Below are 23,221 nucleotides of genomic sequence, written 5' to 3'. Positions count from 1 at the left end.
TTTCTATACACTATTTGCCACATTTCAAGATTTCAGTGGATTTTTGGTCATTACTGGCAACATAAGAGAAATTTTCTTAAATTTATATCTATGAATTAATACTCTTTTTTTTTTGTGATATTTTTAAAGTAGAATACATATAAATACAAATACACTGTCTGTTAAATGTGCCCAATGAAAAATAAAGACACTAAATTTTCTGAGAAATAGTTTCTAGATTTATTTTTACACACTTTAACATTTTTCTATGTTAATATCACCTATTATTAGATTTAGATCTAACTTCATTCAGCAATAGGAACTATGAAGATTTAAGGTAATTCAACTATTTCAAGTCTAAAATCATATTAAAACTATCACTACAACCAAATAAGTGTGCTCAAACCTTGAGAAGAGTGTTAATTTCTTCATTGGTAGAGTTCTGGAACCACAAGGAGGTAAGCCGAAATACTCGAAGGTCATGGGCATCTGTACCAAGGAGACAATGCAGATAGTTTCCTAATGCTTTTCTTAGAAATCTGTTTTTGTGTTCTAATGTAGAATTCAGTTCCCTCTCATCAAGGTCACTTTGTTTGATAAGAGTTTTTAGAGTCTTGGTTTGTCTGCATGAAACATAAAACATACTTTAGTAGTTATTACACATATCTAGTTATAAAAGTAAGCATACATACATAAATAGTATCAAATACATGTAACATCTTCTGTCCATTAACCATAATTTAATATTAAAATCATTTTGTTTTTCTCTTTTACCATAAATCATTAGGTTCAATTGTTATATTGCAAGATAATATTTTGAATGTACACATTAATTATGGAAAATAACTACTATCAACTAACTTTAGTGATACAGTTTTCTATTTCTGACTACAGACTTTAACCATGAGTTAGAATGTGGAGCACATGTTCTATCTCAACAAGAGCATGTACAAAGAGTAAACTTCTTTGACAATCAAGGCTTAACCATGCTGCTACATCAGCCAAGGTTAATACCAAAACAACTGCTAAGGCTATGGAAAGCCTAAAGTACGAATAAATATGTGACTGAAAACAAAACACCCTTTCAGTCTAAGGACAAGTATTATATTAGAATGAAGGGAGCCTGCTTTTCTCTATATAATTTTCTTAAGTCTTGTTTAATATTAAGCTGATCTCCCTCTAACTTGTGTAATGGCTAAATTCAGCTGTACAAAAAAGAATGGGAAAAATTTTGTAACTGTTTGAAAACTGTAATTCATTATTTTAAAAACCTTTAAATTAAATTCATATTCTGAAAAAGGAGAGAAGAAATTTAAATACTTCAAGGCCATGACCAAGTATTTTCTAATTATCACACATTTTTCAAACAATTAAATAAACATTTTTCAGAAATAAATTTATTAATACCTTTTGCATTGTAATAAGCATCAACTGAGAAAGTATTCAATAATTGCTTTATTTGTATAGAAACTATTAATTTGTGAATAATTTAAATTTCTACCAGTTTTCCCTTCTTTTTTAATGATCTCCAAACAAATAACTATGGAAATGCTTCAGAAAGTAATAAAGTAAAGCTGTTAATTAAAGCTCACTTGAAGTCACCAATATGATATCTTGATTTTTTGGTACCTCAATTAAGAAATGCTTGTAGTTTTTAATAGTATTTATAATGTAGTCGTAAAATAGCATTACCGTTAACAGCCTTTTCTATTGTCTTGTCTCAAGGAAAGTTGTACAGTACACCAATGTAAATGAATATTTAAAATAAGTAAATTTGAGAAATATTAATTTAAGTACTACATTAAATGAATAAATTATAACAATACTGTCTTATTAGAAATATTACAAGTTAAAAATAATAAGTAAGAACTGCATATTCCTGTTGAGCTCTATACTGTCTGATAAGTAATAACTTCTGATCAGAGTAATCTATTTATTTGGAATGAAACTCAAATTTAAACTGGCCATCAATATAGTTAATTAAATACAATTTTTTTTTTATATATGGTTTTTACTAACAAATATTCCCCATACCAAGCAGGATACCCTTAAAATGACTGCCACACTATAACAGCTAAGAATAGGTAGTTTTCATTTAATACATAATAAAGTTGTATTAAGGTTTATTTTCTCTCTCTCTCTCTCTATATATATATATATATATATATATATATATATATATATTGTGTGTGTGTGTGTGTGTGTGTGTGTTAGTAGTATAAATTCATTCATTTGTTGTCCTGAAATGCTGAATGAATTACATTTCATACCAAGGTCATTGCCAAGTAACAACTACCATGTTGTTTCAGTATAAATGGGTGGGTTGTACTTTGTTAAGTCTATAAAGAGTTTTCCTGTCTACATACAATAGTATGAATGTATATTTTACCTGAAACTTCATTTTCATTCTTTCTTTAACTGCAAGAATTAACATTTTTGAATGTATCACATTAACTCCTTTTCAGCCTTTCATTAAGTTTTACAAAATTCTGCCTAAAATGTCTCCTCAAATCACATACAACATAAAACAGTAATTAAAATGTTCAAATCCAAAAAGGTACAATTGTTAACCCAAATTTGAATTTTTACTTCTATTGCAATTTTTATTTGATAAGTAGAATTTGTTTAGCTTTCCAGCTAGAAAGAGAAAACATTTGAACATATGAATCATAACATTACATGTTTGTACGTTTATTGTTCATTTCAACTTTAAATAGTTTGAAAAAAGTTAATTTTAGAAACATCTAGTGTCACAAAACTTAAGATTAAACTAACCTCACATTTTAACAATTTACAAGTTTTTAAAACAAAATCATAAATATACAGTCTGAAAATTTTGTATATTTTCTCATAGGTTATTTACCATAGTATTTTCTTCTCTATAAGGATGGATTATAAATTTCTATACTATTAGTTATTATATCAAAATATTTTTTTGCATCATATGCCTTCAAATATTCTAACTATATTATGGTTTTGCATTTTTGTATACCATGTAAAGATAATATATTAATTTTATTGGTTTCCATGTTTGTTTATTTTGTTGAAATAATTACTTTATTCCCTACATTTTCACAGCTTTAACAGTGAGGTACTTGCAAAACTAAGAATATTAACTTCAGGCATCAGCTATAAATGAGCAAACTCTCTTTTATTTGGAGGTACTGTTCATCACTGTCCCTGATCAAGTTTCCCGATTCGTACAGTATCTAAACAGCACACAAAATAGTATGAAGTTTATTGTAGAAAATCTGGAGGATCATAAACGTCCACTTTTGGACACTTTAATCAGTAATAACAGTGGACAACTTAGATGTGAAAAGTTTCACAAAAACTTTCACGGACTTATGTTTTAACTTTGTAAATTTTATTTCTAGTATTTTTTAAAGAAAATGTAGTTAAAATAATTTTTCTTTATGCTTACAAGATGTCTAGCAAACACGAGAATTTGCAAAAAGAATTTATGAATATCAAATAATTTATGTATAAAAAGGAATTTCTGGATAATGTTATCAATAGAATACTTCATTGTTATTTGAATAAGCAAAGTCTTGATATACCATCTATTATAGATGTGCCCAAGTTTCTTTTTGTTATTGTTCTATCCTATATGGGTTAATATTCTTTCATTATAAAAAATCAGCTAAAAAATGCCATTCATAGGGTATAACTGCAGATACAGTTGAGGTGTGTTTCCAAATGTAATTGTTCCCTTAGTTTTTCTTTAATGTCAAGGACCAAATTTGAACTTTACAATTGTCTTTCATTACTTACAAATTTACTTCTCCCTGCTGTTAGCAAGGCTACATTAGGTCTACTAAAAGAAAATTAATAATACATGTGAAAGTGTTAGTGTTATCTTCAGGTTTGAAGTTAAGTCTAATATACTTGCATACACCCTAGGCGAAAGTGACATCCCATCCATAATACATGTGAAAGTGTTAGTGCTATCTTCAGGTTTCAAGTTAAGTCTAATATACTTGTATACACCCTAGGCAAAAGTGACATCCCATCCATTCTAATTTGTTTAAGATCTTGACCAGGGCCAAAGGTGAACAGAGCCTCCAAATAAAAAGTTTGCTCATTAATAAACTGAGGCCTGCAGGTAAATAATTACTTTGGAAGTAACTTTCAACTTTACAAAAACTTCATCTGGTAATTTGAAATTATGGATTCTTAGAGTGTATTTCACTCAGTCATAAACTTGAAAGGTTTACTGTGTTGGGTCTTTTTGGAACAGCAGTATAGAGATAACTTTTATTATAAGTAAGACATATAGTAAGTTAAATACTATCTATGCTAAAGATGTAAATATTTCACAACAGAATTAATTACAATTACTAGCATAAGATATCATTAGTGAAACCTGGCATTTAGGTCAGTAGTTAAGGGTGTTCTATTCAATAATCAGATTTGTTCGTTTTTTTAATCATAAATTGTGAATTTCTCATTTAAATTGAAAAAAGTTAAGATTCAAAAATGTTCCATGGTTATCATGATTTATGTTTGAAATGTTTGACTTTCAAAAATGATGACATTTACAAGTTAACTCTCTCACTAAGAGCTTGGTCAATTTGACTTAAGAATCGATCTTTAGAGTTTTCATACTATAACTTCAAGTATGTTTTGTATATCATCAAAATTTTTTGCAAGCTTCCAGTAAGCCCTAAGGGTCATTTGCAGACAAAAAAATGAGAAATTTTAATGAAGTAATTTCACTAAAACTTTCTCCATGAATATATGAAGTCAGTGTTGACTGCTCCAAGTGCAAAGTGATTTTCATGTTAAGATTAAAAATATTTTTCTTCATCAGAAGTTTTTCAAATTCCATTTGCATAATCTATAAAACCTCCCAAATAAATTTCAAACTTTTTTTTTTCAGTAGAAATTTATATTTTTTCTTTTATTTTCTCTGCCCTAATTCTTTAAAAGGTTGGTCAAAAATGACATTCTTGTTACCACCAGAAAAAAGAAAAAAAAATTCAAAAGAAATCTAAATTACCCTTTTTTTCTTTCTAGAATGACTTCAAATTGTAATATGAAACTACATTTGTTTACCATAAATAGCTTTAAACTCGTAACATTATACATCTGTTTATATCTAAATTTTACTGTTTTATTGCTGTTTGAACCATGTTTAACTAATATTCAAGCCACATAGGTTGTAAATTACTTGGCAAATGAGTAACTCACATTACCCTATTGCATTACGTAATGCACAGGCTACTTCCAACTTGCTTGCAAGCACACCTCACCAAAAATTACTACTATTAATTTTACCTAATCTAACCAAAAAAAGTTTCTAATTTTTACATTAGTTTCTTTTATAATAATAAATAAAGAATACACAAGAAATATAGCGCTTATATGTGTCTTCTTTCTTTCTTCTTTTTTTTTCGCCATCAACTGTCGATGAAACTTAACCCTACTTTTCTGTACCAATAGTACTACTGCACTAAATAATTTCTTATTTAATTAAATAAAGCACCAAGACACACACACACAATAATAAAATGCAAAATTGCAGACAATTTCCTATAACTATCACACTTTTTCTGACTTTCTAACAATGCAACAAGAACTATTAAATATTCAGCTAAGCTCGTTGATGTGTTTCCTGCAGGATAAAGTTTGAACTGGAAATGAAAACATTATAATGAGTAATTCGCATTAAATTTCATACTTCTCAGAAGGGTGGTAAATAAATTAAAGAAGAGGGGATACCTAGAGAGCAAATGTCACAATTCTCATACTAGGAGACATTATAATATTGCCTTATAAAATTAAGAGTTTAAAACTTATATAATATTAAAATTTTAGTTATTAACTACATTTTTATGATAAGCTTATTCATATACCATGATAAGAAAGTAGTTTTAATTACATTTTCATTATAACTCTGTGAAACCTCATGACATGTGCAGAAAAGGATGGCCATAGCAAGAGGCCTAATATTTATTCATTCAAATATAGAAATTGCACCAAAATGTCACCAAGCTAGAAAGGGTTAATAGTCCTCTGACATTCTATCTGCTTCTAATGGATTTTTCAACTAAACCTCTTTTAACACACAAGTGAATGAAAAAATGTACGGAACCTGAAGGACATATAAATGCACTACTACTGTTATAAACCAAAACTGCAGTGTGATCTACTATTTCAAAAGTTTGAAAATAAAGCTAAGATAGTTTTAAATGAAATATGACTTACTCCTTAGTTAAAGCAACAATTTTCTTCATCTCCTCCAGCTTTTTGGCTTCTCTCCTGCATTGTCTAATCAAACCTTGCTTGGCTTGGTAGGAAAGGGAGCGCATATTGTTTACAATGTTTTGGTACTGGGCATCAGCATATCTAGCTACTGCCAGGTAAGCGTTCCAGAGAACTGTCTTGTCCAGAAGGTAGAGAGGATCGAGAACTTGGACAGCCTAAAGAGCAGAATGTTTATACTACTCTAAAGCAAGTGCCATAAAACTGATTAATCAGCTATTTAAAAACATGATATAGATCAATATTCTACCACAGTAACATGAGCTATAAACTTGCAAAATGTATCTAAAAGAATTTTGTTCAAACATATATAAAACTGTCTTTTGACATTCCCAAAATTGAACTGCCAGTTATGACTAAAATGAAGTTTTTATTTTTTATTGTTATTCATAACACTGTATTTTTTGCTTAAGTCATAACATTGGATCAATTTCCACTACTTCAAACTACACTTTTGTGTAAATAATAACACATATACTAACAGGTAAAACTCATAAAATAATTCAACCAATCTCAAAATACTTAATATGAAGTTGATTATTATTTTTCCTTCAGAAAGTTGCCTTTAGCAAAGTACAGTGAATACTATATTACTTATTTTCTAAGTTACTGGATCTTTAGGAAGCCACAAATTTGAGTTTTTCACTTCTTTCATTGGTGTTGACAGATGCTGGCACCACTCCTGAGCTTTGAAAACTAAGTTGTAGAGCCCAGAATCTACTTATTGTAACATTAAATAGATTTGGTTTGTTTCTAATGTAATATTAAAGAGTTTCTATTTTTCCTAAACATACCAAACAATACAAATAACACTAATTTTTAAGTATGGCTACATAAGTGGCAGATGAAAAAATTTTTAATCCACAAATTCACAAGGAATATAAATAAACTAATCTTTCAAAGTGATACTTTTCCTACTGGCAAACCAACATTCATTTCATAACACACAAAAAGGAAGATAAAAATTCATAATGAATGTGAGCATCATGAGATAAACTTATTTCAAAATCTTTAATTCCTGGAAAACTAAAATTTACAAGCTTTTGTTGTTCTGGTTGGTGGCTGTAATGCATAAAATATTCTCTCTAAGGTACTAAATAGTTATTAAAAAGTTTAATTTTATATTTGCATATGTTCCATAATTCATACAGTATTCAGTATTTGTTTACTAATAAACCTTTAATAGTTTGAATTAGTAATGCTAGTGGTCAGTAATGAAAGTTTCAGTCTAACAGCTATAAAAGCAATTTAAAACATTACTTTCTAAATTACTTACAATCGTTATATGTACTCACTTTCTCAAGGAAATCTGTCATTATAGTTTCAGAACTTTCACAGCAAGAATCACTTAACCAGCTTCCATACAAGGTGAGGGTTTCGGCGTACAATATTGATAGCTCTTCACTCTCGTGGTACTTCTACAGCAACAAACAACACACTTCACTTTGTTTAACAACAACGTGCAAAATGGCATTTCATCCTATACTAGTTAAATGCACTTTCATAAAAAATTCTCACTTGACAGACTTCAATAAATGATTTTGTACTCACTCTATGGATAAAATGGTTTTCATATCAGTCTCATAAAACATAATAATAATCAAAACTGTGAGCAAAGCAATATCTTCCCAAATGGATACTACAATGCTCTCTCACCTAAAGGTATTTAATAATTTATTAATCTAAAAAAATAAGAAAAATAAAGCATCAGGTTTCAAGTTGGAATGACACTACATGTATTTAATCTACTGCCAGAAAAAGTTTTAAAGTGCCTTGACATATCTGAAAACAATGTATAACTATACTCTGCCAACAGCAATGTGTCTTACTTTTTAATCAAATCCCTCATTATGTTCACGTAACTTTAAACAAATGAAAAAACTATGAAATTCATAAAAATTATCAAGGTAATACTTAACTGATTATTAAGAAAAGAAATGTAATAAAAAAGAGAGTGTGTCACTAAACAACTAATGCCTATACTTCAAAATATAGATTTTTACACTGGAACTTTCTTCCTATCTTGAGAAGCTTGGAATGTATTTAATACACGAAACTTGGCACATCTGAACCTTATAATAATGGATTACATTGGTACCGAACAGAATGTTTTTATTACTTTTTTGCACATTAAGTAAAAAAAAAATGAATGGGACATTCCAGTTTTACCCCTTATCATCCATGGAAGGGTATTTTCAATGGGACATTCCAGTTTTAACCCTTATCATCCACTGAAGGGTATTTTCCATTACCATAGCATCATCTTGACCACAACAAACCAGGCATGAGGCACTCAAATGGTGCACGAAACATTTGGCATATACATATATATATATATATATATATATAAAGTTGGAGATGATGTCTAGCATGCTTAAATGTACAGGTGGAGATAATAAAGAGTTAAAGAGAATTTAACATCATACAAAAGTGCTTCAAGGTATGAGTAATGGCCTACAAGCAATACAGTTAAATGAAATTAGTCGCAAATGTATTTCTTGTGTTACTTTTTCTTTCAGAGTTTAATTTGTTTAGTTGTATTTTTATGTATAAGACTGAACCTTTAGTGTAGTATATGAAACACTAGTACACACTTGTATGCAAAACATAAATTTTTTCCACAAAGATTGTAAGTAAAAATTCAAAATTCAGTTACCTAACTCACGTAGATATTTGCTTTTTAAATCTGTAATCAAGTGAGCAGTGTAAAAAAAAATGTAGATTTTATGAAGAAATACAGTTTAAGAATTTAATACTGTGTTGTGGATAAAACAATAAATGCACTGAAAACTACAGAAAATAATGATAAGATTTAATCTTTTCCTAATTTGGTCCCAATAATTACTTTTATTAAAAAAACCTGTTTAACAAATCAGACAATCTTTTGGTAATACAAAACTTATTCATGAAACTATATCAATGAAATTCATGAAGGAGATAATAAATTACATAATTTTTTTAAAAATAAAAACATTCTGATATCACAAGTACAAAATGTTACATTTTACGTTGCACCAAATGTTTTTTCTTATAACTTTAATAGTAAATTTATACTCTTATAGTTAATAATTTTCACATGTAAGAACAATAATGCTACTAACTCCTTCAAGGTTTCTAAGAAGTGACCTTGATAAGTTTTTTGCTACTGTAACTTCAGATCTATCCCAGTAAACCTTAGCTTCTTCTAGTTTCCACCAGAGAGCTCTTTGGGTAGCACTTCCAGAAAGGCTGCGAAGAGTGTGAACAGCTTTATCAGCATCCTGCATGAGAAAAAACAACAAAAAACAGGTATTCTAATTATTACAACATTTTAACAAAGTATCCATTAACAAGATTTTAAAAAAAATTATTGTTTATAACAAAAAGTTAGTTTGGAAGTTTTGATGACAGACAGTATATTAATATACATCTAATATGATATATGAAAACTTTAGTTCATCTATTCCATATAAATATGGAAGTTTTGATGACAGACAGTATAGTAATACACATCTAATATGATATATGAAAAATTTAGTTCATCTATTCCATACAAATATGGAAGTTTTGATGACAGACAGTATAGTAATACATATCTAATATGATATATGAAAACTTTAGTTCATCTATTCCATACAAATATGGAAGTTTGGATGACAGACAGTATAGTAATACATATCTAATATGATATATGAAAATTTTAGTTCATCTATTCCATACAAATATGGAAGTTTTGATGACAGACAGTATAGTAATACATATCTAATATGATATATGAAAACTTTAGTTCATCTATTCCATACAAAACAAAGTAAATTTTTCAGAAAATGAATGTTAGAAAAAGTTCTATAATTTATTAATAAAAGAAGGAAAAGAAAGGTAAGCTGTAGACTTTTATATTAGAATTTACACATGGAAATACAACGTATGGTAAGAGAAATATACATATCTCATAAAAAATGGAGTGTAACAATAAAATGATCAGTTATAAAATATTACAATTTTTTGTTATAATCATAAAAACTCTTCAGACTACATAGAGAAAAATTCCTATGAACTATTTTAATAATAAGCTACTAGCAATAAGTTTCAAAATCATTTGTACTAAGTAAATAAATTTTATAAAAATAATTGTATGTAAAGATCAATTAGTAAGTGTTATCCAGCTGTACACAGAAAAAGTCTGTTAACTAAAATAAGTAACTAAATAACTACAATATATTCTCATGAAGAAAATGTTCTATCTACAATGTTCACAAGAAATACTGTAAGGCTTATACTTTTCTCAATTGTACCTAGCTTCTTATTTAACAACACAAATGACTGATAAAAACGAAAACAAAACATATTAGTAGATGAAAACAATGTTGCTTGATTTATGTAGGACAAAAAAAATATATGTTGATATATATACATACATATATATATATATATAGTTAACAGACTATTTCGGTGTACAGCCGGATAACACTTACTAATATATATATTACACACACATATAGTCTTTCTTTATTAACCAGTTTAAAAACTCACAAAAAGTATGTCTATGTAATAATTAAGCTAAATTAAAACAAAAAATCCCCAATATCCAAAAAAATATTTGTTAACATTTGTCAAAAAAACTAATTTTATTGATGTTATCAGCTGTTTATAAAATTTCATTTAAAAAAACCCATAACGTAGACAAAATATAAACATCAAAAAAGTCATTTTTACAAGTCAAACCTTAATACACTTTCTCTAAAACATTTGTTCTTACTAAATGCTTCGATAGAACGATATTTTTGTAATCTTAAAATTCAAAAATCAAAGTAGCTACTTTTATTACCAAACTGTTCAATTTAAGAACTTTTAGTGGTTTATGTTATTCATCTTCAATATGAAAGCTTCACTCGTAAGAAAAAAAATTAGAATAAGTTGGCAATAAAAAAACTATTAGAAATACATATCTCACCGAAAGACAGTTTTCTTTCCGGGCTTTTTCTGCATAATTTTCTAAGCATCTCACGATACCTTGAATGACAGGTCCTTGCTGAAAAGCAGTTGGTATATGCTGTCTCAGCAGGACATATTCTAGCCATAACACTGGTTCATCAAAATCAAAACCACTGGATGGAAGATTACTGATTTTATTCCACCTAAATAATACTTCCGCAACATCGGTGATTCTTGAAGCAAATCATAAAAAAAAAAAGACTCATCAATTATAATTTAAAACATTCTGTAAGCAGTCTACATTTAGAAGATTTGATATACAAACAGTTCTTCTGTGTGAAGAAATTGTGTATCAAATAATTTAAAACTTCCTCTTAAAAAGTTTTTATAATGAACCACGTGAGAAATATTGTACAAGAAAGATCAATACAATTCCAACAAACATTTAGCCTTCAATTCTGTCTGAATATTGCAAATACTATTGTGAATCTAACAGTAGTACTTTTTTAATATATTCACAACCAATATTAAAATGTTTATTGAGCTACCTTCTATTCAACTGAGAAATACAGACTGTAATGGTATGATGTTTTAAGTATACTTTCATGTTATTTTCATAAAAATGTGACCTTCTTCTTGATAAGTAATGGCATGATTGATGATTTTACCTATTATTTGATCTAATGTAATCCAAAGGCTTAATGGTAAAACTTTTAAAAATTATTATTTATAGAGCATAAATAGGGGTTAACAATTTACTACACTAAAAATTTCTACCAGTTTATAAATAACTGAAAAGACACACTTAGCGTATTACTTAATCTCATTTCAAATAAAATCAAAATATTCATCAATTTAATATTCACATTCATTATTTTATTTTTCCTTATTTTAACTTATATTCATTGATTCTTGGTGATAAAATTAATTTAACCTTATATACTCTTGTTTGGAATGTGATACAAACTCTCTTCTTGGGAGGTCAACATTGCACATACTGTTATTTATAGTTTACTCTGAAAAATTATACTAATTAATAAAACAAACATACCCACACTGCATATTAAAGTAATCGGACATGATTCCCAACATCTGAAAATTACAAAGAGCTGGATAGATGCTGCGAACAGATTCCAAACTTGTATGGTTTAAATCTTCCAAAGCTGAACACCTTTGCAAGTACAAACATAAATTATATAAAACACTTAAATAAAGAATTTTCAACAATATATTGCTTAAAATTATTAAAATTTAATGGCAAACAGAAAAACATAATCTTCAATCAACTAAATTAAATGTCCATAAATGTTTTCATCAACAGATAACATGATTTATAATAAAAAAAAAAACATTATGTTTTTATTTTGCACAATGGTAAAAAAGAAAACTGACTTCTTATTTGGGTTTAAAACAATTTGCAGACAACCTTCACAATCAATTATTTCATTATTTTATTTCTTTAAAGTCTAAACAAGTTAAAAATTTTGTTTGAAGAATAAAATTCTGAAAAATTTACTTTATTGTAATCTGCTTTAAATAAATCTTTGGTAACACCACTAACTTGATATTTTTTCATTAGTTTCAAAATGAACTCACCTACAGATTTCCAAATTTTGAATAAAACTATCCTTCTCCTTACAAACTAGTGATGTCAAGCACTGGTAAATCCCTTGCTGAAAACCTATGGTTCCTCTAGAATTGCTACATATTAAATTGGGAATATAAAAGCTTTCTTATGTAAATAATTTTTCATGAGTTTCATAAAGAATCAAAATGCAAACAAATTTTTTAAATCTGTTGTTTACCAACTGAAGTTTACATCCATTACAAGAACGTCTTGTAATCTACAAATTTCACTACTATATAATTTACACAGTAATAAAGTTATGAAATAAATCTAGAAAATTCAAGTGAAAAATAAATCAATTCTGATAACAAAACATTTACAAGCATTTTTACAGAAAGTGCATTGCATACAAAATGTACTAACAAAAATAATAAAAAACTGTACCATCAACAAACACAGAGAAAAATAAACTAAAAAACTACTGTACTATGACTAAAAACAGTTCTACAACAAGGAACCTTGACAATAACCGTTTCAAAACTGTGGAATAATACAAAAAAAAATGAAATAAAACAAACCAGTAAATGCTTATCACCATGATAATCCAAATGCAAGTTCATCTAACAAGAATTCTCAGAATGGTATTTAAAAAGCTGTCAGTTTAACTACCAAACAAAATAACATGTACTCTTTCATGAGAAAAGTTTCTTGTGATACAAAAACTCCTGAAACTAAATTCTATAAAATCTATTACATTTGTTCGTTTGTTTATTTTAAGAGCAAAGTCACACAGTGGCTATCTGTTGTGTCCACCACAGCAAATAGAACAGATTTTAGTGTTGTAAGTTCATAGACATACTGCTATTCCACCACGGGACAAAATCTATTATGACACTACATCCTAAGAACAAATACTCTACAAATATTCTATTCGTACATCTTTAAAAAACACATCTATATAGGAAATAATGAATCAAAGTGCTGTAATTCTAAATGTAAAACCATTTTTGCTTTAAAACACTATTTTAATCTTATCACCATGGGTATTCTTTACTGTGCCTGACACAAGTTTTTAGTGTCTTACATTCAAAATTTTATTAAACTAGATTTTGTTTATGTTAAACCAATTAGTATAGCATAAAATATTAGATAATAATCCATATTTTACTAGTATATAAGTTTTAAGTTCTTAATTTTTTAAAAAATCCTGAATTTACCCTAGAGTGACACACATGACAAATGTTCTCTAGGTGTCTCCTCTTCTCTATTTTATCCACCACCCCTCCAATAACTATGAAATTAAATGTAAATTACTTACTATAATATCATCATTGCTCAGACAAATATAATTTTTATAGTCTTTGATTCTGTTTGGTTACAGAGCTATCAAATATAAAATCAGACCCCTCTTGCCACACCCACCTGTCACATCCTCTCTCTCAAGATTTATTAATAGTTCTTTCTTATGTTTTATTCTGTATTATCTATAACCAACAGAAAGCCAAGGCTTTCATCTATCAAATGGCATGTTATGTTACGTTGTGTTCTGAACAGATAATTGTCAGTTTCTCTTTTAGTAGAAGCTTTGTTCCCACGGGAAAGATATTGACTAGATTGGATGAATTTGTAACAGCTCTTGTCGCATAGTTAGAAAGTCAGAAAACGGGATTGTTAGAGGAAATTGTCTGCTTTTTGCATGTTGTTTTTCTATGTTTTTGGTACATTGTTCAATTAAGTAAAAATTATTTAATGCACTACTACCATTAGTATAAAAAAGTATGGTTAAATGTCATGACAGTTGACAGAGAAAAAAATAATACTCGGGTAAGTATTTATTTCTTGTTTTTATGTTTATTCTTTATTTACTATTATAAAAGTAACTAAAATTTAAAAATATAGATCTCTTTAGGTTAGTTAAGGTTAGATTAGGTGAAATGATAATAATATAATCAAAATGTTTCACAAGGCACACACACACACAAGCAGCTCAGAGTAGCTCATGGTAATGTAATCCGATAGCGTAATGTGAGCTCCACATTCCCCAAGTGAGTTACAACTTATAATGGCACAATTAGTAGTTAGACACAGTTCAAATGGCAATAAAACAATAAAATTTCAATATAAGTAGATGCATACTGTTATGAGTTTAAAAACAAATACTCAATATATTCACACACAAATCTTTTCTTAGTTTATTTAAAATACTTCACTAAAAAATATGATTTTTGTATGTGAATAACTTGATATGTTTGCTGAAAGACTGCCAAATTTTTTGAAGATATACATACTATATAAAAAATTAGTCAAATCTATAAAGACTTTAATCGAGTACAATGAGGTCACATGGTCGGTCAAATCGACCAAGCCCATGTTGATAGAGTTAATAATTTAAAAGCCATGATCATTTTGAGAAAAATACATAAACAACAAGGCACATGCTAATCACTTTTTCATATCCAACCAATTATCAAGAAACTGAAAACAAATCTTACAAATCCTTCTAATAAATCAAAACCAAACAAAGAAGAAGATTAGAACCAAGCTATACCATCACTCCTGATGAAATTACATCTCACTAACTCAGAAGGCAAGAACTGTAAAAATAACATCATTTACAAACCTCTCTGGTAAGTCAACATCCCATTGGCTTATTCGCCATGCAGATTCACATTGATATTCAAGCAGTTCTGAGCTTATATCTAGAGGTTGACCAACTCCCTTCAGGTAGCCATAGAGTACATGGTTAAGTCCACACTTCTGAAGGGCCTGGTAAAAGTGATATATTCAAGTAGTTATTATTAACTATTAAAATCTGAAAGTGTTTATGTGATGGAAACATATACACGTCACCTTAGGCATAATTTAGAGAAAATCTTGGTAACATTTCTCACACACATGCATTATTCTCTCCTATGTATTGGGCTTGGTACAAAATCTCTAGTCTCAGCCAGTGATTTATACAAATATTTTAGAAAATTGTTTTCTTTTCAAGATTATGTTATTAATAAAATGTCTCTATTAAATTATTCCCACGTTATAAAACTTGTGTTCAATTTAAAATGAAAGCCATACAAGCATCTATTTATGTATGATTCACTACCCTTTTGTTAGATAACACTTACAGTTAACAACCCAACACGTGACGAGGTATTCTGTGTCAGCTCCAAGTCATAATAGCTTAAAACTCGATCCCATCGATTCTCTTGTTCATAACACTGAATCCTTACATCTTGGCTATCTTTAGCTACTTCACCACACCCATAAACACCATCTGGTTCACCTATGCTACAGTAAGCATCCATCAGTAGTTTATGAACTAGCGGTGCCCTCTCTTGGTCACAGGAGCTTATTGAGGCTAAGGTGGATGTGTCTTGACTACAAGATCCAAAGTTGTCTGATAAATTACTAGAATGATGTTGTCGATTTTCCAGTTGTCTTTTTCTTTAAAACAAAAAATTACAATAGTTATAAAAAAAAATTGATATTTAATTTTACATAAAAATTCATGTGGTTTTAAAATGATTTATATATCTTAATAAAGGTGAATTCTGAATTCCAGTTTAACAATATCTAATCTAGATATAAATCATACTGCTCAATTAAGTACTTATGGTAAGGCTGTGGCAATCAGATGCCAGTCATTGTCCTGGTTAATAGTCTATATAGACACCTAAATTTAATTATTAATTAGACACTTTTAAAAACTATATGAAACTAGTATCAAATTAATAAAATAAAAAAGTTCTAATTAATGATTATACTTAAGTTATCTCTTAGGCTACAAAACGTGACAACAACATTAATTAAACCAGATTCAAGGAGTTCCACTTACAGTAAATCTAACTATGTTCTATGAACATTAGTCTGTGTGGAATAATGTACAATGAACTTCAATAAAGCATTACATGTTTTAAATATTATATATGTTTGACTATATGTCCACATAGCTTTTATTTGTTATCTAGTTTGAGTAAATCTGAAAATTGTCTAAAATATCAAATTTTATGAGTTTGAACTATACAGAAAATACAGCTTCTTGTGCTACTGAATTGATTTTAAAAATTCAATTATAGATCTTCTTCTTACACATTGAATAATATAATCTAGATATATAGCAGCAAATTACAAACATGGCAAATAATTTTCAAGATCTACATGTAGATTTTAAAATAACTTTATATCATAAACAACAACAAATAATCACTCCATACAAACAAATTTGTACTGAGTATTTTACAGTATTGTACTGAGAACACTGAATGGATAGAGTAATTGCCATGCTTCTAATCACTCAGAACTCACAAGTTTAGATTATTGTTGCAAATAAGTGTATGGTAAAAGAGAATGAAGTCTTCAGAAAAAGAAACAAGTGTAATAACACAAAGAATCACATCAGATTTTTACACTTAAATGTATCTTCTAAATTCTTTTAGAATGTTATAAACACTAAAGAAACAGCTGCATAAGAATTCCAGTGGGTATTTATTTAGTTTACAAATGGGAAGAAGATGATATCTAGCAAAAAAAGTATTAAAGATACTTAAAAAGTCTTTAATGGCCCACCAGTTTTATACCATATTGTGTAAGGGTCAGCTTAGAAGAAAAAGAAAACACTCAAAATGAGAAGTCATTTAAAATTTTAACATTATAGTATGAACACATTATAAGTAAACCATGGTATTTGTGACAAGTTATTTTAACACAATTAATATATTCACTCACCACCTCATTACACTAAACTCAAAACTAAAACTAAATCTAGGATACCTTTTCTCTTGGTCACACCATATCTCTGTGTAGAGAAGAGCAGTGAAATGTGCAGAACAAAATGTGGCTGCTTGTGCTACACAAAGGTAATCAATATCTAACCAAAAATTGTTTTTCCATCCAAAATCTCCAAACTTCCTGTGAATCCAAGCACCAAAATGTTCAATAACAAGTTTAATAATCATAACTTCATCAACAACAAAGAAGTTGTATATATGTTTAGAGCAAAATATCACTTTCTTATATATATATATATATATATATATATTAGTTTATTTTGCACTTTTATATACATGTAAAATGGTCATATAATTGTTTATATCTATATTATTATGTATTATGTAACTATTAGGAGAAACTTCATAATGTGTATATATGTAGAACACAAATCTTCATCACTGTATTTTGTTATATTGGAGGGAAGAGTATGTAGGAATACCTATGGAGACATAAATGCTACACTTATGTGTCTCCAAAGTTATAAGTAATGAAAACTAAATGGCAAATCCATTAATTATACAAAATACCATCACAGAAAATACAAAAGAAAGGTAAGTAGGTTTTACTATACACTAGTATTTTGTATATTACGTTTTTGGTTTATGCAGAATATTATTCCTAATTATCATGCTGCCATATACTTAATCAATGTACAACTGTGGAATACTGTTTCAAGTGTCTTGTATTACTCCCACAATTCAACCAAGTTATTTGTCCACATTTTAACCATCTCAATTTTTACATAAGCCTATACAGCCTCAAGAATGTTTATATCAGTGTGCAGGCCAAACCATGGCTGTAAATGATCCACTGGTCTCTTTGCCATAAACACATTGTTTCACCACATTTGCTGGATGCTTGGTATAATTGTGTATAATACTGAAAGATGCACAACTGCCCTATTTAATATAAGCTATGAAATTATTATGCATCTTTTTTAGCATAGCACCTGAACCTGCAAAACTGTTCTATAAAACCGACTGACATGAAGTAACCAGAGTTTATCCACTGTCATTTTAAGCATCAAAAAAACAATAACCAAAGTCAGGTGTGAAATTAAAGTTATTAATGACACAAAAACTTTGTCAAGGAAGACCTTGAACTAAATAATTAAATGACGAGTAAAGCCAAAGCATGATTTAAATGTGGTCAATTCGACAATTATTTGTGTTATTCATATTCATTCACAAATATTGATCCAATTTCAATGTACTTTTACACGGGTTAAATCTTACATTGAACACATGCATAATTTATGATATGTCGTTGTCTGCTAGTACAATATCAATGTATCAGTGATATGGTACTGATTCGTAAAAATATTTACCTTAACAACCAACTCAGTTCCACATTCTTTTTTTGTCTCATAGCCAATGGTATCCGATAATTCCCACTTCAAAAAGTGGACAAGCATACACTCATACTAGTCACCACCATTGTTTTACATGAACTGCAATTCACAAAAGTAGACTGTAGTCCCCAATATGGATTAATGCATGCTCAACAACAACACCCATGTCATGGATCGTCAGTGTTGTGTCGTAGTCGTAAACAGCTGTATTAGTCACAATAAGAAAATACCACTTATCACACGTGCTAAACAGGTAAACTTGTGCGCGATAGTTTAAAAAGTTTTTTATGCAAACAATTAACAATGCACCTAATGCAAAATTTAAGTGTTTTATCCTGAGCAAGTGCAATCATGCACCTCAAATCTGAGGGACTGGTTTCTCCAGCTCTGTTGATTCTACTATTTTTAGTCCAATGTTCATTTCAACCTACAGTAGTTACCTCTTCTCAGAAATAATTTTCAAGCACCAATATGCCTATGACAACCACTTCATGCAAATGTGTATGTTATTATTTTAGAGTTAATAAACATTCACATCTGTATTAAAAGCAAGATTATTGGCAAGATCTGTGTTTAATCATCTTCTATCTCATAAAGAATATACCACAGTACTATTACAAATATTGAGCATAGCATGACTGACTGTACTTTTACAAACTTTATACTGGTTTGGCACTTTCTAAGAATTGAATGAAAGCCAACCAAAGTATAACTTATCAAAACTTTACTGTACCCTAGTGCTAGTAATTTTCACATGAGAAAGGGTGGCATTCCAGTAGTTTTGCCTTTTAAACCATTTTTCCTCCTCAATTTATAATTATTTCCAATACTGCATACCTTTAACTCTCTCAACACGGGCTCAATCAACTTGACTGACCACATGACCTTTTTGTACTAATTTAAAGTTATTATAGATTTGATACTACTAATTTTTAATATAATGTGTATATCTTCACAAAATTTGGCAGTCTTTCAATAAACATTATAAATCTTTCACATACAAAAATCATATTTTTTGTAAAGCATTTTAAATAAACTAAGAAAAGATTTATATTGAGTATTTGTTTAGAATAGACCACGTACAAAGTGATTTTCATATTCAAATCAAAAATACTTTTCCTCATCTCAAATTTCCTTTGTGAAATCTCTAAAACCTTCTAAATACATTTCAAAAGTTTATTTTCGGTAACACTTTATATTTTATCTGTTATTTTCTCTACCCTATCTCTATACAGAATCAGTCAATTGGAACGACCTCTTAACCACCAAAAAAAAAATGGAAGTAAATCAAAATTACCCTTTTCTTCTTTCTAGAATGACTTCAAATTGTAACATGAAACTACATTCATGTATCCTAAGTAGCTTTAAGCTAGTAAAAGTAAACATCTATATAATTAAATTTTATTGTTTTATTCCCCTGCTGATTGCCCTTTGAACTGTGTCTAACTACTATCTGTGCCATTATAAGTTGTCAATCACTCACGTTATGCTATCAAATTACATTACCAACAAGTTAGCATGAGTTGCTTGGGTGCATGCCTCACTAAATATTTTTATTATATTATTATTATTTACCTAATCTAATCTTAACAAACCTAAAAAGATCTCTATTTTTACATTTTAGTTACCTTTATAATAATAAATAAAGAATAAACATGAAAAATAAGAAATAAAGTACATACTCAATCTTCGTTTTTGTTCCTGTCAATTGTTGATGACACTTAACCCTACTTTTTTAATACTAATGATAGTAATGCCCTAAATAATTTTTATTTAATCAACTAATAATGCACCAAAGAACATAGACTAATAAGATGCAAAAGTAGACAATTTCCCCTAACTCTCAAAATGATTTTGGCTTTCTAACTATGTGACAAGAGCTGTTACAAATTCATCCAAGCTAGTTGTTAGCTTTCCCACGGGAACGGAGCTTGCACTCTGGATAAAATTGACGATTATTTGTTCAGAACACAATGTTATACAATATGTCATTTCATAAATGAAAACCTTGGCTTTCTATCGGTTATGGGTAATATATATATAATTAAGCATGAGAGAGAACTATTAACAAATCCTGAAAGAGAGAATGTGGCAGGAGGGATTTGATTTTCTATTTGATAGCTCTGTAACCAAGCAAAATTAAAGGCTGTAAAAATTATGGTTTGTCTGTGCAATGACGATTTTATAGTGAATAATTTACATTTAATTTCATACTTTTTGGAGAGGTGGTGGATAAAATAGAGAAAAGAAAATGCATAGAAAAAATGTGTCATGTGTGTCACACTAGAGGAAATTCAGGATTTTTTATTTAATATTGACTTGTAGAATTAAGAACTTAAAACTTATATAATATTAAAATATGGATTATTAGCTAAGATTTTATGCTATACTAATTGGTATAACATAAACAAAATCTAGTTTAATAAAATTATGAATGCAAGACACTAAAACCTTGTGTCATGTGCAGTAAAGGATACCCGTGGCAATAGGGTTAACTAAATAGAATACAAAATGCTAGCAAGTAAAAACTTTCAAAATACTAACTAACCAAATATATTACTTTAAGCTAAAAAAATCATTTAGTTACCAACTTCCATGGTTAAAAACATTTGAAAAAATTTAGAAAAATGAACATACTGGGAATTACACAAATTGTTTCTTTACAAACATTAAAATGATGGAATAAAAATCTTTTGTGGCTCCCAATTAAGTTCATTCAACATAAAAAAACTGCTGTATATTCCGATTATAAGTATTTCAAATTCGATAACGAGGAACCCACTTTGAGACTAATAATGGTTGGAGACGGCTTGAATGGGTAATGAAGAAAAACTTTAATACCTTGTCGAAACGTTGTACATTTGCTGTTACGTTAAACTTATATTAAAGTTTTTCTTCATTACCCATTCAAGCCATCTCCAACCATTATTAGATTATAAGTATATACACATCATAAAGTTTCTCTTAATATTCACATAAGACATAATAATGTAGATGGAAACAACTACATAACCATTTGTACATGTACATTAAAATGGAAAATAAACTACATTTTAATATTACAGTCCAATCTAAGCTTTATTCAAGTCAATAGCATCTGTAAAATAGATTTAATTCAGAGAATACCTTTAAGCAAGAGTACAAATTATCAACATTTTCATAAAACTAACTAAAATTTACAAGCCCAAACTGTTGTCAGTGCTGACTTCATTCAAATTAGCATAACTAACCCTACCTCCTGAGACAAAATGTACAACAAAGTAAAACAAAAACTTTCCTTTCAAACTCTTTTAATAATGGTGTTTTGAATAACACTAAAGAAATTACTTACATTTAAACATTAACTTCTATTCCAAATATTTTGTATTACAGCCTATATGCTATAGCCAATAAGTTTTAGCTATGTTCAACTATCTTAAGTAGAAGGTCGATAACATTTGGTTTCATTCAATTAAATTTATGTAAGTGATTACCCAGCACAAAAAACAGCAATTCACATTATATCTCAGCTGTGGTAAGTAAATTGTGGCTTCTTGTAACAGATGAGAAACCAATTACACAAAGGCTAGTGACAAAAGCCATCCATGTGCCATAGGCAACAGTATACAATATAAACATGAAGGATCAGGTGCAGATAAGTTGCTTCTGTGACATATCCACTCAATTGTCTCATACCTCAAATAGATAGAGAATGAAACAGGAATTAACATATCTATTCAACTGTCTCATACCAGAACCAGATGGAGAATGAAACAGGAATCTGTGTATTCCATATAAAGACATACTGGCCAAGTTGCCAGATGCAGTATCTATGGATTTCTGTGCAAATTAACTTTTGAAACTGGCAATGGAAGATGGAAGACCAACGAGTTGTCCATCTACACTATAAGCATTAGACAGAAAAGCATATGGGGGGGATAGAGAGAGAATGGTGTGATTTAGACATGACAGCCTTAAGATGGAGCTTTTTGCTATGGAAACTACACTATAGGATTATCTTCTATCAAAATGCATAGTTATCAGAAAGAGCATAACCAGATGTGGTAGCATGGACTGTAACAAAATGGTGAGGCTTCAAAATTGTTTTAATTTAACATGCTTAAGTTACTCACTGAAAACAATTCTGTAATCTCATATAATGGATAACACTAAATATCATTACAAGTTACTCACTGAGAACAATTCTGTAATCTCACATAATGGCTAACACTAAATATCATTACTAGTTACTCACTGAGAATAAGTCTGTAATCTCACATAATGGATAATACTAAATATCATTACAAGTTACTCACTGAGAACAATTCTGTAATCTCACATGATGGATAATACTAAATATCATTACAAGTTACTCACTGAGAACAATTCTGTAATCT

General features: G+C 28.9%; 1 protein-coding gene across 1 annotated transcript in view; it reads right to left on the bottom strand.

Moving 5' to 3' along the window:
- The window catches only part of LOC106467321 (serine-protein kinase ATM-like), a 158,523-nt gene that overhangs the window by 34,039 nt on the left and 101,263 nt on the right, over positions 1 to 23,221 (bottom strand). The window contains exons 39-48 of the mRNA XM_022395484.1: positions 17,495 to 17,632; positions 15,850 to 16,168; positions 15,348 to 15,493; positions 12,757 to 12,861; positions 12,212 to 12,331; positions 11,180 to 11,393; positions 9,348 to 9,506; positions 7,542 to 7,664; positions 6,190 to 6,404; positions 386 to 602 (exon numbers count right to left, since the gene is read on the bottom strand). Of these exons, the coding sequence (XP_022251192.1) occupies positions 386 to 602; positions 6,190 to 6,404; positions 7,542 to 7,664; positions 9,348 to 9,506; positions 11,180 to 11,393; positions 12,212 to 12,331; positions 12,757 to 12,861; positions 15,348 to 15,493; positions 15,850 to 16,168; positions 17,495 to 17,632 (1,756 nt within the window). The remainder of the gene's footprint in view (positions 1 to 385; positions 603 to 6,189; positions 6,405 to 7,541; positions 7,665 to 9,347; positions 9,507 to 11,179; positions 11,394 to 12,211; positions 12,332 to 12,756; positions 12,862 to 15,347; positions 15,494 to 15,849; positions 16,169 to 17,494; positions 17,633 to 23,221) is intronic.

This window comes from Limulus polyphemus, unplaced genomic scaffold (assembly GCF_000517525.1).
Source record: "Limulus polyphemus unplaced genomic scaffold, Limulus_polyphemus-2.1.2 Scaffold2567, whole genome shotgun sequence".
Lineage (NCBI taxonomy): Eukaryota > Metazoa > Arthropoda > Merostomata > Xiphosura > Limulidae > Limulus > Limulus polyphemus.
This window is presented reverse-complemented; position numbering and strand designations above follow the sequence as displayed.